The sequence below is a fragment of the Amblyomma americanum genome, chromosome 3, assembly GCF_052857255.1.
Source record: "Amblyomma americanum isolate KBUSLIRL-KWMA chromosome 3, ASM5285725v1, whole genome shotgun sequence".
In the NCBI taxonomy this organism is placed as follows: Eukaryota; Metazoa; Arthropoda; class Arachnida; order Ixodida; family Ixodidae; genus Amblyomma; species Amblyomma americanum.
This window is the reverse complement of record NC_135499.1, coordinates 134,862,623-134,876,073: the sequence shown is the minus strand read 5'-3', so window position 1 is coordinate 134,876,073 and position 13,451 is coordinate 134,862,623. Positions and strand designations below refer to the sequence as shown.

The following is a 13,451-nucleotide window of genomic DNA, read 5'->3' as shown; positions in this document are numbered from 1 at the left end:
TTACCTTATATAAAATTTTAATTGCGTGATGACAGGCCGAAACTTGTCTCAGCATGATTCCATGTGCTTCTCAGGCTTTTTAAAATTAATCTTTGTTTGGCAGTTTAAACTGAGCTTTCCGCTGCCTGCGACCATTGGCTTAAACCTTCAGAGCTAGGTGAACAGTCGCCGTAGTGGTAGGTTTCTGCACGATATGTAAGGTCAATATCAGTTCGTAGAAACTGCCATATATGTGCCGAATTCAGATCGCCAGCTCTGATTGATGGCCTCCGTTATCGCTTGGTCAGGTGAGCTCATAACATGCATACAATGGAGAATATGAGTGCCGTTTTTCATTGTTACCCTCTTTCGCCAACAGAAGAGGGCCCCGGCGCGCCTTCTGAAACGGACAGCCAGGAGGAACACCTTCGGGAAGATGAGAGATTACGCCACAGAGCTCGCTCAAGGGAACCCCCGCCCTTGGTGTGCTTCGTGCGTGGCGAGGGTTTCAAGCAGTACGGAACTATGAACTTCGTCGTGAACAGTGTGCCCATTGAGAAATGTACGCACGTCGTGTACTCTTACCTGGAGACGGACAATACGACCGGCAAGTTCATATTCCGCAAAAAGGGTCTTATAAACGACCGAGGTACGTAACTTCCTTCAAACATCATGCTGAGGAAATGCGGTGCGGAGGACAGTGACAGTCATGTGGAGTTTCTTCTCAAAATGACGTAATTGCTCGAGAAATCGCTTACTGTGTAAAAATGTCAGTCTTAGCTTTAGTTTCATATAGACGAGGGTGGTTGCTCAACGTGCCCGCATTTTATTTTTTCACATGCACACAGTTGGAGTAAAATTGATTGCAAAATGGCTGCATTATTTGGCGTTTGACTTATCAGAGCAGAAGCACGCAGTACACGTGTCAGTCATTAAGTCTACATTATTGCTGATACCACGGGATTTAAGAAAACATAGTTGACATCATTTGTTTTCAATACACCCTGTTTAACCAGGATATTCCGGCGGTTAAAAGTCTTGGCAGAAGTAAACGCGCTGATAAGTGTCGTCGCAAAAAAAAAAAAAATATCTGCCAAGGGGAACTGGCGCGCACCTTTTTGAAGGAATGGCACTTTGAAATACAGAAACCCAAATTCTTCCTTCTCCTCAAAAGTCGCTACTTGGGCCTAGCCAGAAAATGAATTTTTCTTTTTCCGTCCATGGAAGGCTACAGTCTTCGCGATTTCTTCGTCTGTATTTGCCTTGTTCATTTCTGATATCGTCGGTTATAAAAACAAGATGGCTGGTTTGTAAACTTAACGCCCTCTTCGAAGGTCTGTGAGTAATGTCCGAGGGACAGCAAAAAGCTAGCGAGAGAGACGAAACTTGTAGTTCGTGATACAGGGCCGGGTCGCTGTTTAAAGTTGGTTGAGAACTGAACATTTCACTTCGAGCTCTATGCGCTGCGCAAGACAAAACACTTGAATAAGGCGCTTGGCAGTGTGCCCTAGCACATTATTGTGATTTATCACCATGCTTGTTAACGAGAATGGTTTGGAGCATTGTTTAACGGCAGTAACCTTGGCGTGTAGTTGAGTCAGGCATTTAATCTTAACTAACGCGCTCACTGGCTGTAGTTAAGCAGCGCCACCAGGCTTTCTTTGCCGAGACTCTCCCCAAGTTTTCAAGTGGCCACTCGCGTTTTCTTTTTTTTTTAGTTTTGGTTACGGGATGATAAGCCACTATTCTAACAAACCCGAGAAACCTAAAATTGCCTCATAGCGCTTACGACTCGGGCAATGTTGCGACTAGCGTCATTACAGAGAAAGCACACACTTATGTCGCAAAAAACGTCGATGCAAATGCTGTGACGACATGTTCCCTCGTACTCATGCTGACTAACACTACGTAGTAGCTCACCCCTGCCCTTGTTACCTACACGAAATCATACTGATATATCGGTCTGCACCCACGAACATTCCTGTCTTGGGTAACGCATATCGAAAACCATCTGCTCCGAAGCCTCGCACACCGTGGGCTACATGCGGCGTTATCTAAAGAACTTGTCCCCAGACATAATTAAACTGGCATACCTAACGTTCACCAAACCGAAGCTTTATTACGCGTGATATATCAGGAATCCATCGTCAGCATACCTCGCCGCTAACGTCGAGGTCACTCAAATCCTCGTTGCCCGATTAGTCCCCTAAACTTACTCAAAAACGATCCAGCGTCACTTCATTGAAATGAGACCTTGCACTTGCGTCCCTAGCAATGCGCTGCCTCATTTGTCGTTTGTGCCTTGTTGACAGGTATTTTTTACCTTGAGTGCTTCATATACGACCTACTGACAACATCTTGAAGAAGACCTTGCCGTTTAAGTCACAGCCTTTCTTTAACACGCAATCCGAATCGCAGTCTATAAAAGAATTGCCCATTCTTCTCTCACGCAATATTGTTATGAATTATCCGCCTGAAAATACAGTTACATGCATAGATAGAACAAAATTACAAGATAAACTAAAAATCCAGATTAGCTAACACGTCATACTCATTGAAAGAACTGCAGCTCTTTCCTTTTTTCCTGCTTCGTATGCTTTCCTTTACGGCTTCTTTGCCGTTATTTCGTGTAGATATATTCCTGCATTTTGCTGTAATTTTTATTCTTGTGTTCTTTCTTCTTTTGGGTCGAATTTTGTTGTTTTATTTTTTTTCCAGCATGTTCCAAAAACGTTAAACATGTTAATCTTCCTCTTCCTACGAAAGCCTCCGATCTCTTAAGGAAGAAGTAAAGAAATTAAATAAAAAATATCCCCGATTTTTTTGTCCAACATGTACCCTCATGCCAAGCGGCAGCACCGGCGCGACTGTTACGACTCGTGTGTGAGGCTTACCTTAAGTTTAGTGCGGACTGTAACGTTCGCCGTTGGAATTTTTTGTCACAACTTCCGTGCACTTCCCCAAGGTAGCCAAACAAAACAGGTCCTTACAACCTGCTTGCTTTCTCCTTTAATTTTTGCCCTTAATTTAGTATATCGGGCCAGTGCTTGCGGTCAAGGTGCATTGATTTAATGACATAGACTATGCACACATGAATAGTTACAATGCGCAAACGAAGATCGTTTTTTTTTCGTCCTGTCTTTCATTTGACAGTTGTACTCAAGAAGATGGCTTTGCTCAAGAAAATTAACCCAACACTCAAGGTCCTCTTCAGCTACGGTGGCGGCGCGCAAATCAACAGCTTACTGAAACGTCTGCGCACTGAGGAAGATGTCGATAATTTAGTCGAGACAATTGATGCACTGATCAGGTCAAATGACCTGGATGGTGTTAACTTCCATCTAGAGGGGCCTGGTCCCTCTGTTTGTAGCAAGAGAGGCGCCTACATGGTTCTCAACTTCATCAAGGTGATAACCATTTCTATCAAAATTGCACATAGATTTTATTTTTAAGCTACAGTCTTCTGCTGAAAATATCTCTGAGTAATCAAGTCCAAAACATTCCTTAAAGATAGGCCTTGAATGTTTAATGACAGAGTGAGGTTTTCCGAAGCGCTGTTGAAGACTATATTTTTGTACTGTTTGACCGATATTTAGGGTTTACATAGCGATAGAAACAGTACTACATAAAAAGTGCGATTTGAGCATAAGCGTAGCATTAACTGTCGCATCTGGTAAAGCAAACTTGAGAGCATCTTCAGCAGCTGAAGGCAATTCTTGCTCGCGATATGTCTCAGTAATCGTTCATATGACCTCGGCTCTGTTGTCGTGTTCGAAATGAACATGCTGCCTATGAAGCGAAAAAAAGATAGGTTTCTTAAGAAAAACAGCGACCTTAATAAAGCTACTGAGCAATAAAGCATCATTGAAAATGTCATAGAGACTCGAGGGCAAAGAAACACGTGTTTGACTGTTACTATTCTGTTTAGCTCTAACGGGTAGCGTCCAGCCATGAGAATTTAGTTGGGCGATAGCCTACTTTGGCTACATAAGGAGTCATGTTCTGTAGATTCATGGCGAGGGAGAATGGTCGGTTTGCGTAATGGCCGTTGTATGTTGAGCCATCATGGCTGCTGACGTCATCGGCATGAACAAGTCACATAGAGCTGTAGAGTGCGTGGAGCGCCAATTTGCTGACGCAAGCCAGAGTTTCCCCACCAGTGCCAGACTTCAATGAGATATATGCAAACATTAAAGAAGTATACTTCATTGAAATCATTAAATATTGAAGAATAAAATATTGAAAACACTAAAGAAGCGCCGGTTAGTCAAAACTGTAAATGTTCGCAGAGCGCAGAATAAGAAAGATTGATATAACGAAATCAGCAGTTCGTGTCGAAAGTTTTAACGCGATGGCGTTAAGTCTCCGTTGTGCAGAAAATCTGGCGTCGTTGTCAGCGTAGACATTGTGATAGAAATATCCCCTGAGAAGCAACCTAGATGGGCAGCCTGGGTCACGTGACCTTTTGGCGTCATCACAACCTGCCCACCGAATTATGAGCAAACTGAGTGGAGGCCGTTAAATGAATGGCTGGTCGCGAGAACTTGCCCAGGAGGAGCAACCTGGTTCGCACAAGCTCCACCCATGGCAGCACCTGCCATAGTAGGGCCATCGCTTAACCGCTGAACCATGCACTGCGCCATGAGTGGCATGCGGACTCCCTGAGATCTGTGAATATAAAGTCGAGTATACCAATTCCGCATATGTGGGCGTTACCCCACTATAGCTATCACGTCATACCCTTGGGGCGGAGCTTAAGTATCCTCTACATTTTTTTTTTGTCTGAAGTAGAATTTCTTCCCGACTTTCAAGTTGGTTCGAAACAAATACAAATAAGCATTTGCCGAGGAAAAATCCTGGCGCTGCCCTGGACTCCTCTGTCCGTGTACTCGCCTAATATTCGCAGCACTAGAAGCCACTTAAATACTCCTTTCATAGGTGCCAGAGTACTGTTTTTGTTCGTGTGCTCCTTAAATCGGAAAATAAATGAACTATAACCTTGAGCGAGTAGCTTTGCTCTTGTGCTTCATAAATTGGAAAATAAATTGCCCATAGTGTTAAATAAGTATCTTCGAGTTTGACTTTACCGATCACAGAAACAAGTGGATGATAAGCTGCAACATCGCCGTCGATGATTGAAGCGGAATATACGCTAAATTATCACTTGGCAGTATTCTCATGTTTCATGAAAAACTTTTTCATGCATGCGCGCGTAGGCAAAAGAAATATTTTTTTTAAAAGGCAACAATCCACGCCTGCTTAAACGGTGTCTCTTAGGATCTGGCGATATGAAAACATATGAGGCGTACGCATATGCACCACGCTGTAGTTTTTGTGATTCCTTGCGAACGATGAGGTATCGTTCTTGAATTCTTTTTTCATTTTTTCTTGCTATTGATGTGCAGAGGCTACGCCTAAAGGAGATCTACAGCGACTTTCTGCTCACAGTACAGATGCCCGCATGCCGGGACCCCAAATGCGACTGGATACCGAAACGGGAACTGGCCAGGTAAGGAAAGTTCATACCGCTGACACTCTACACTGCATGAATGTCAGTGCCGACGTCGTCTAATTACTCCTTGAATTGAGAATCCTGTTAGCACATAAAGGAGAACTGAGCTTAAGTAAGAAGAAATACAACGCGCGAAGATTGGAGTCGCTGAACGCATAGTGCGTATAGGTGTGTAGGCGAACTGCCTCGAGCATGTTACAGCATCCGCGTGCCTTCCAGAGCGCAAGTTAAGTATTTTGCATCACCTAGTTCGAAGTTTAAAGACTACAAGGGTTTCCAGGGTCTGCGCAGCGTGCAGTCGCGTGGCTCGGGTCAATCGGTGAATCTCCGGGCCAGCACTACTACAGCAATCCTAGCTAAATGCTCGTACGCACACACCTCCACTTCGAAGAAGATATGATACTACTGTCGAAGTCATATTCATGTATACCGCATGTTTATGTCAATACTATTGCATGGGTATTTATTTTAAAATAGGAAGCATGAATCATGCCCATTTATGTCTACTCACTGTTTTCTCGTTATTTGCTTGTGTGCGGGGAGGTAGGGAGAGGTCTAAACTTTTATTCCCTCCGGTTCGTAGGAATGCTGACGGCGACGCTTAACTAAAATGGTTTGTTCTGGCCTGATGGCGTAGTGCGCCCGTTTTGTTTCTATCGATGCAGGTATGTTGACTACATCTTTTTGATGACGTTCGACTACAACCTGGATGACCTGTCGAAGACGAAGCTCACCAGTGCGATAAAATTCGGGGATCAAAAATGCTGCGCTCCTTCAGACACCGTAAGTTGTTGGCTCAGCAACGCATTGCAAGAGCGAGGATGCAAAGGAATCAAAGTTTTCTTTAAAGAAAATAACAACAGTTATGGGTATAATTCGCGTTGGAAGAATTAAGCAAGAGACTAGGCCTTAGATCTTAGAATATATCTGATGCCTCATGTTCAATGGCTTTACTTTATTCCTTTGGCTTAAAGTAAGACAAGCTGTGATTATCTTTCTATTCTAGAATACCCTAAGGAATGACCGTTCTACCCTTCTTCTAAGCGAGCCAAAATTTCGAATAACATACAGATTATATAAACACAGCATAAAGTAGAGTACGTATCAAAGAAAATAAAAGGCGGGAACACTGAAAACTTTCAATCAGTGGGCGAATGTAAGACTGAAGTGGGGTAGGGGAAGGGGCGGATATATGGTATTCAGGGTGTGATCTTGGCTTCCTTTTGTGTGGTGTCATTGTGTGGGACCTCCTGAATTCGAGGCACGCTAGTGACTCTGCCACCTGCCTGTTTGCTGTGCCGCCTCAAAGTAATGCATGAAGCGCTGCGCCCCTGCCTTGCAGCATCAGTATATTAGACGTCACACAGAAGCTTGCGTCTCATTACGCGAGTAGTTTTTGCTGCACACAGACTTAAGACAGTGTTGTGTAACAAGTGGGTTTCACGAATTGGGCGCAAGGTGGTTTGTTAAAAACCGTTTCTAACTCAATGTAAAGTAACGTTGTATTTCAATGATGGCTTTATTTTACGCAGCCGCCCAGATCACAGCGTTTCTGAATTTTGACGGTAGTATTTTGCTTTCATGGTTGCGTATTATGCTGTCGTGGTAAAAGTTTTGATCAGTTTGCTAACGACAAACCGAATTGCCACCGCGGTACTTACGAGGCATCTCACTCCGCTCTCATCGGTTCATGCAGGAATCGTGTCTGCAACGGTGGATCTTCGCCGGCATCCCCAAATCCAGTATTGTTCCCGGAATCCCCACTTACGGCCGCAGCTTCACGCTTGACAACCCGGCTCACAACGGCATTGGCTCCAAGCTCGAAAGATACCATCCATTGGGTTATGGTGGCAACTTTACTAGAACGGACGGCTACATGAACTACGTCGAGGTGGGCTACACTCTTCGTTCTGTAACTTTAACAGGAAGGTGCTGGTATACCGGGCTTTGTTGCCCAGTACACAGCGCTTTTCCTGAAGTTGAGGCTTGCAAGTATAACTGGGTCTTCGAGGCTGAAGTCAAGTGCAAGAATTGTGTAAAGCCTGCGCGTCGCAGTTAAATATTAGTGAATAGTTTCGACGGTTGTAGAGTTAAAAAATATATCAGCCAAAATCGTTAACTGAGGACAGTAATGTTAAAAATAGACTGACCGAATCAATGGGCTGACTGAGTTGCTCAATTACGTCCATTCTGAAGCCTAAGAAAATAGACATTATATTTGTTATTGCCACGCGCAGAGGGAGGAGGAATGTTTGCTGGAGCTTACACTCGAACACATTGAAAAGTATGTGCGTTTCTTGATGCTAGCAGAGGTTGCAACATGTCTAATTATTTCTCCAGACATGCCGCCGCTTCAACTACTACCATTGGAAACGGAAGTGGGTAAAAGAGGCGGGGATGGCATACATTACTTACCAGGACCAGTGGATCAGCTACGACGACAAGGAAAGCGCTGATGCGAAAGTACGTCTGGCTGCTCCACACCGCCTTCGTCCTACATTCCTTTTATTTTGAAACGAATGAGGAAAGCGCTGCAGCCCACAGAGGCAGTAGCTGCTCACCAAAAGCACGGGTCGTATTTCGTAATGGTTCATTTTATTTTCATTTCATCCGGAGCCCTGCCATTCGTTGCCGTTCTCAGTGACATAGGCTGTGGTTTGCCGTCACACATCTTTGCAGAAGCACGCCCACAATTGGACTTATATAAACGTGTGGTACGGCCATGCTGCACTGGCGGCACAACGCATAGCAGGGCAGGAAGCTTTAGGCTCTCCTGACAAGCTATATCTGAGCTTCTCCTGTCTTAGGGAAGAAACTGTGCCGTGTTTGCGGGCCGAACTGGCGGATGAATAGCTGTCCCTATGACTCGGCAGGACTGGATGAATTACGATGAATAGCGGCAGCGCCTGGACCAAACCGGCCGTGGTTGTGATTGGTAGGTTACTCAGCTCCATTGTGTTTTCGGTGGAATTCAAATCAGTACCGCATAAAATTAAATTATAATAATATTTAATAATAATATTTATAAATATAATAATATTTAAGCATCTTACTCATCTCTCAATTCATAGCTTTTATGCCCTGAGGCTATAAACATCGCTTCAAAAAAATTTATAATAACGCGTTACAAAGCACGACCACAGGCCACATTTTGGTCGCCTTTGGGCAGCCTTAAGCGGCTGTGCGTTAAACTTTAGCGTGACGTTACTGGTCTAAACTTATAAAAAAATAGTGAAGAAAGTGACTGAGAGAGAAGACCTGGTTTCGAATTGCTTGGTTCCCACTGAGAACAAATCGACCCTTCTAGATGACTCTTCAGAAATTAGTAACATTCTCTTAACTTCTGCTTTGAAGAAGGCATTGCACTAACGCTATCGAGTCGGGGTCTGTGCATGAGGTAGTCATTTCCGTAAAATAATTAAGGCTAGATCATTGAGGGCGTTCTATTCCTTGAGTTCTTAAGCTGGTACATTTTAACGTAGATAGGAGGCTTTGGGTCGGATACATCGCTTTGTTCGTCCGTGTTCGCGCGCAGTATGCATTTTTGGTATTGGATGCTGCCTACTCCGTCACCGTTCCGGCTATGAATGAGCATTTGTAGACGCTGGACATTCATGAATTCACCAAAAAAAACTTAAACCGTGATAGAATGTATATTTGTGATTCCATGCACTGAATATGAGCTTTTCTTATAATGCCTGCATTCTTGTTTTTTGTAGTACATGCTTCGTTTTTGAGATAGAATATGAAAATTAGATTTCTTGGCTCTCGGGGCCATTATATTTACCTGCCTTTCGCCGTCGTCCTTAACACACCCTTCAGGAATACACATTTACGCATGGTGTATACAGATGCTTAGGACAGCAAGAATGTTGTGACGCATCCGGTTTGTTTAGATCCAGGAACTTGGCCGCCTTCAGTTTTGTTTAGACTCAGGGACATGTCCATGGGAACTATTAGTGCACTAGAGAGCTTTCCAAAGCGTAATCGTATGCCATGGGCCGCTTCCATCAGGGCGCTAACTGCGCACATGCATCAAGCGCGTCCGCTGTTCTTTCAAGGGATGGTGACCGTAGTAGTACGGTTGCGGTCGGTTGGTGTCGTTGACGCTTGCAGCCATGGCAATTCCAATGTCCAAAAGTTCCCTTATATACCTCTGTACAGGACTGCTTTTAAAATGAATCAGACGAGGCAACGGAATGGTGAGAATGCAGTCAAGCGGCACGACCAATTGGAAATTGTGCAGTTTCATGAGATCACGTGATTACTTCTTGCACTGGTTTCCGGCTGTCGGTTTTGCGCCCCTTATATTGGAGTATCTAAAGACTGGCAGTGGAAGCTGAGACACTGTTGCGAATCACGGCTGCTCTGTCGGGCCTGTCGGTTGTCCGATAAACTGAAATGAGGGCACTAATGTAGGGCGCATTAGCACAAGTTTTTGAAATGTTTTTAATCATACGGTCTATGAAGAGAAAGCGCACATCAGTATGAAAACCATGTCCAACCTGAACACAACAGCTGTACGGAAAAAAATTAGCAGAGGCTTAGCTCGGCTATGCCAGGATAAACGTAGCGTGAGCTACGCTGAGCCGCTGAGCCTCAATTGCCGCTGAGCAGCAATTTGACTCTCCTCCATGGCTATACCACACTGGCAAACGCCCCGCTATATGTATACTCCCACTGATACCTCTGCGCATGCGCACAAAATGAGAGGCGCGATCAAGCGGCTCCGGCGCAGCGTCAGACTTGGCTACGGCGCAACGGAGGAGCACAGCTGGGCACTCGCCGGCGCCAGTGCGTCGGCCGCGGCTATGACGTCACTCCTCCGGAATGCGCAGACCGGCGAGGCGCGCGTGGTGGCGGAGCTCCTCGCGCATGCGCAGCACGGCTCTCCAGGAGCCACGCGAAACTGCTCAACCTCGGAGAGTGCAGCTCACGCTACAATAGTAGTTCCTAAATAAACAGTGGTCGCTGATCTCATCATGCACCCTCTCTTTTTGAGGTCTCTAATAACGTAGACGTTTCAAACAATATTTTATTATCTAACAAACCTTTCGCCAGTCTGGCATTGTTCAAACTGAGAAATATCTAGCTCGATTGTTAGTGGAACTTTTTGTGCACTTCAGTTGTTTAGAAAAAATTAGCCGTCATAGCACTATACTGTAAGTTTCCCCTCTGCTACACCGATTCCCCTGCAGGTCAGGTGGTTCCTGTCGAAAGGACTGGCCGGTGTCTTCATTTGGTCTGTGGACCAGGATGACTACTCGGGCGACTGCGTTGGCGACGTCTTTCCCATGGTGGACACGGCATGGAAGGCGCTGCAGGGATACCGCCCATACAAGGGCAGCCCTCACACTCGCGAGGAAATTCATCCATCAACAACCGAGGTGGGAAAGCGAGCTTTGCATCTGAACTGAACATAGATCCCGCATATGGTTATTAAATTTTCTAGTCAGGCGAATTTAGTCATGTATAGTTCCTACCCCCCCCCCCCCTTTTCTGAGTACTTTCGCTACGTAGATTTTTTTAAAACTTTTGCGGCCATGATTTGAAAATGTTTGAGTCAAGCTTCACAAAACTGTGAATAATTCTTTAGAAAGATGGCCACAATATTCAGGGCTACGAGCTCGCTTAAAAAATTAAAATACTGCAGCTTGCGTTTATGCCAGAAGCAAAAGATTATTCTTGGAACCACCCTTTCTGGAATACATTAGAAAAATTTGTTCGACTTTTACGTTACGATTGCGCTCATAATTGTCTGCAAAGCTGCATAAGTTCAAGGTTTGCAGTAGCACTTTTAGCAGAAACAAATTCATTCAGCGAATCACGAAATACCCTAGCGGTTAGCAGCTTCTCTTTCAGGATGATGGAAAGTAGACATCATCTGATTTCGGAAGTGGTTAGACCGCACACAATAAATATCTAACAGCGACATGAGCACAATGAATTCTCTGGAACAAACACCACTGTCATAAAGAATGTCGCTACTGATAATTATAACACTCACGAGCCTTCAAAAGATGCTGCCGAACAGGAGGGCTTGAGTCATAAGAGATACAAGGAACACATTTGACAAACGTGAAGGAGATCTCTCGAGACGATGCCATCATTGGTAGTGTGGTTGAAGTGGGTAAATGGGTGTGCGTTATCGTGAAGACGGGGAGTAGATAGTGGTAAAACTATCCCTGTCGTTTCTCCTCCAAACGTGAGAGAGAAAACTGCGCGGATTCATTTTGTGTTCTCATTAATCATCGTATCCATGCGATAACCTATGGTCTGTTAGAGTAAAAGTAGATTCTAAGCTAACTAAGGCGCTGCAAGAATCAACCGAAAGTCATATGGAGAAATGAGAAAAGGAAATCACGCGAGGATAAGTGGAGAAGATTAAGAGAAGCTTTCTTCTGACGTTGGAAGTAATACAGCTGATGATGGTGATTGTGATGATTATAATCACTTTCTGCTTTCTCCGCAACGACACCGTATTTCTGAACATTGCCTTCTCTTATCGAGTGACTCTTTGCAGTTCTTCTGTTATCCCCGCTCAGCATGTATTTTGCATTTTTTTGCGTTAAAAGTCCACATTTTCCTGATTATGAACATTATAGTGGGGCTCTTTCGCCGCCCACGAAGCCACTGAGGCACGCAGTTTGAGAAGGAGGCTCCTGCTCACCCTTCAGGCGTTTTGTGCATCGTGGTTGTGATAAATGGCCCGCTAAGCTACAAGGCTCGGAAGTAGACCCCACCGTCTGGAGACATGGACTGCTCTCCAAATATATCTTGTTTCAGACTTCAGGCAGAGCGGGTGAAGGCGAGACAACGGAGGGGACAAGCAGCGAAGAAGCCGAGCGGAACGCGCGAGCTCCCGTCGTGTGCTTCATCCGCGGAGAGGGTTTCCAGCGTCGGGGCGCCAGCAGGTTCAGCCTGAGAAGCCTGCCACTGGACAAGTGCACGCACTTCGTCTACTCCTACCTCGAGACGGACAACAAGACGGGGCAGTTCCTGTTCCGTAAGAGAGGCACCAAGGGAGAAAAGAGTGCGTTGAGCTTGTGCCCTCTATTTGCGCATGTGGCTGGAGTCATTTGAGATAAATTGTAGCGTAATTTTTTTTTTGCAAAATAGCTGCCAAGCTATTGCTGTATCTTGCACACGTACGTACACGGGGAGACGGAGTACAGAGTGGTATTTTTATGAGGATATTTTGAAAAGTTGCCTTCAAGAACATAAACGGTGCTAGGACTGCACTGCTGCGTTAGATTAGATCACTCTCAGCACAAAGTGATCAATTTTGACATTTTTAGAGTATCCAAGTGAAAAAAACCTCAAGGCAGAGCACAAGCACGCCACAGCCCGTTATACAAAGTGGGATGGCATCAAGCCTAGTGCCTTATTTGTTTTAGACCACACCCCACACTCTTGTTATAATTACGGTAAAAAGCAACTACATATTTAGGTTCTTTTCTGTAGGCAGACGTTTAATAAATCTCAATGGCTCCGCGGTTCCAAACTGCGACCGCGCGTACAATGAACGTGCCACCGTTTGCAAAAGCTCTTAGGGCGACGTGCACGCCGTACATTCACAGATATATGACTGAAACGACTTCATCCATTCCTCTGTGCGAGCTCCTTGCAAATCACCAGACTTCCTCCTCTATATCATTACTTCCAAATCCAGAGAGTGTCAGTGGCCTCAGCGTACATGCTCACTAAGGCTACGGGTGCCATGGCGTATAAAGTTTTTTAATGAATGGTGCGTATACGTGGCATAGAGCTACGATATGTAATTTGATGTAGCGCGTGGCGAGTTTAACACACAACACATTGGCGAAAGGTCTCTTTCTTTGTAGTCAATGTTTGCAGATGGTGTACAAAAGATTCGTGATTACTAGCTTTCAAAAATAAGGCTACTACTCTAGTCTAGTAAAGGTATGCGCTGCTTTTTGCACGTTTCCTCGTAACACAC

At 44.9% G+C, this 13,451-nt stretch overlaps 1 protein-coding gene across 1 annotated transcript in view; it reads left to right on the top strand.

Moving 5' to 3' along the window:
• LOC144124148 (putative chitinase 10) overlaps positions 1–13,451 on the top strand; it is a 44,875-nt gene that overhangs the window by 16,874 nt on the left and 14,550 nt on the right. Inside the window, exons 3-10 of the mRNA XM_077656806.1 lie at positions 359–628; positions 3,133–3,386; positions 5,385–5,488; positions 6,157–6,274; positions 7,188–7,382; positions 7,832–7,954; positions 10,690–10,878; positions 12,278–12,524. Of these exons, the coding sequence (XP_077512932.1) occupies positions 359–628; positions 3,133–3,386; positions 5,385–5,488; positions 6,157–6,274; positions 7,188–7,382; positions 7,832–7,954; positions 10,690–10,878; positions 12,278–12,524 (1,500 nt within the window). The remainder of the gene's footprint in view (positions 1–358; positions 629–3,132; positions 3,387–5,384; positions 5,489–6,156; positions 6,275–7,187; positions 7,383–7,831; positions 7,955–10,689; positions 10,879–12,277; positions 12,525–13,451) is intronic.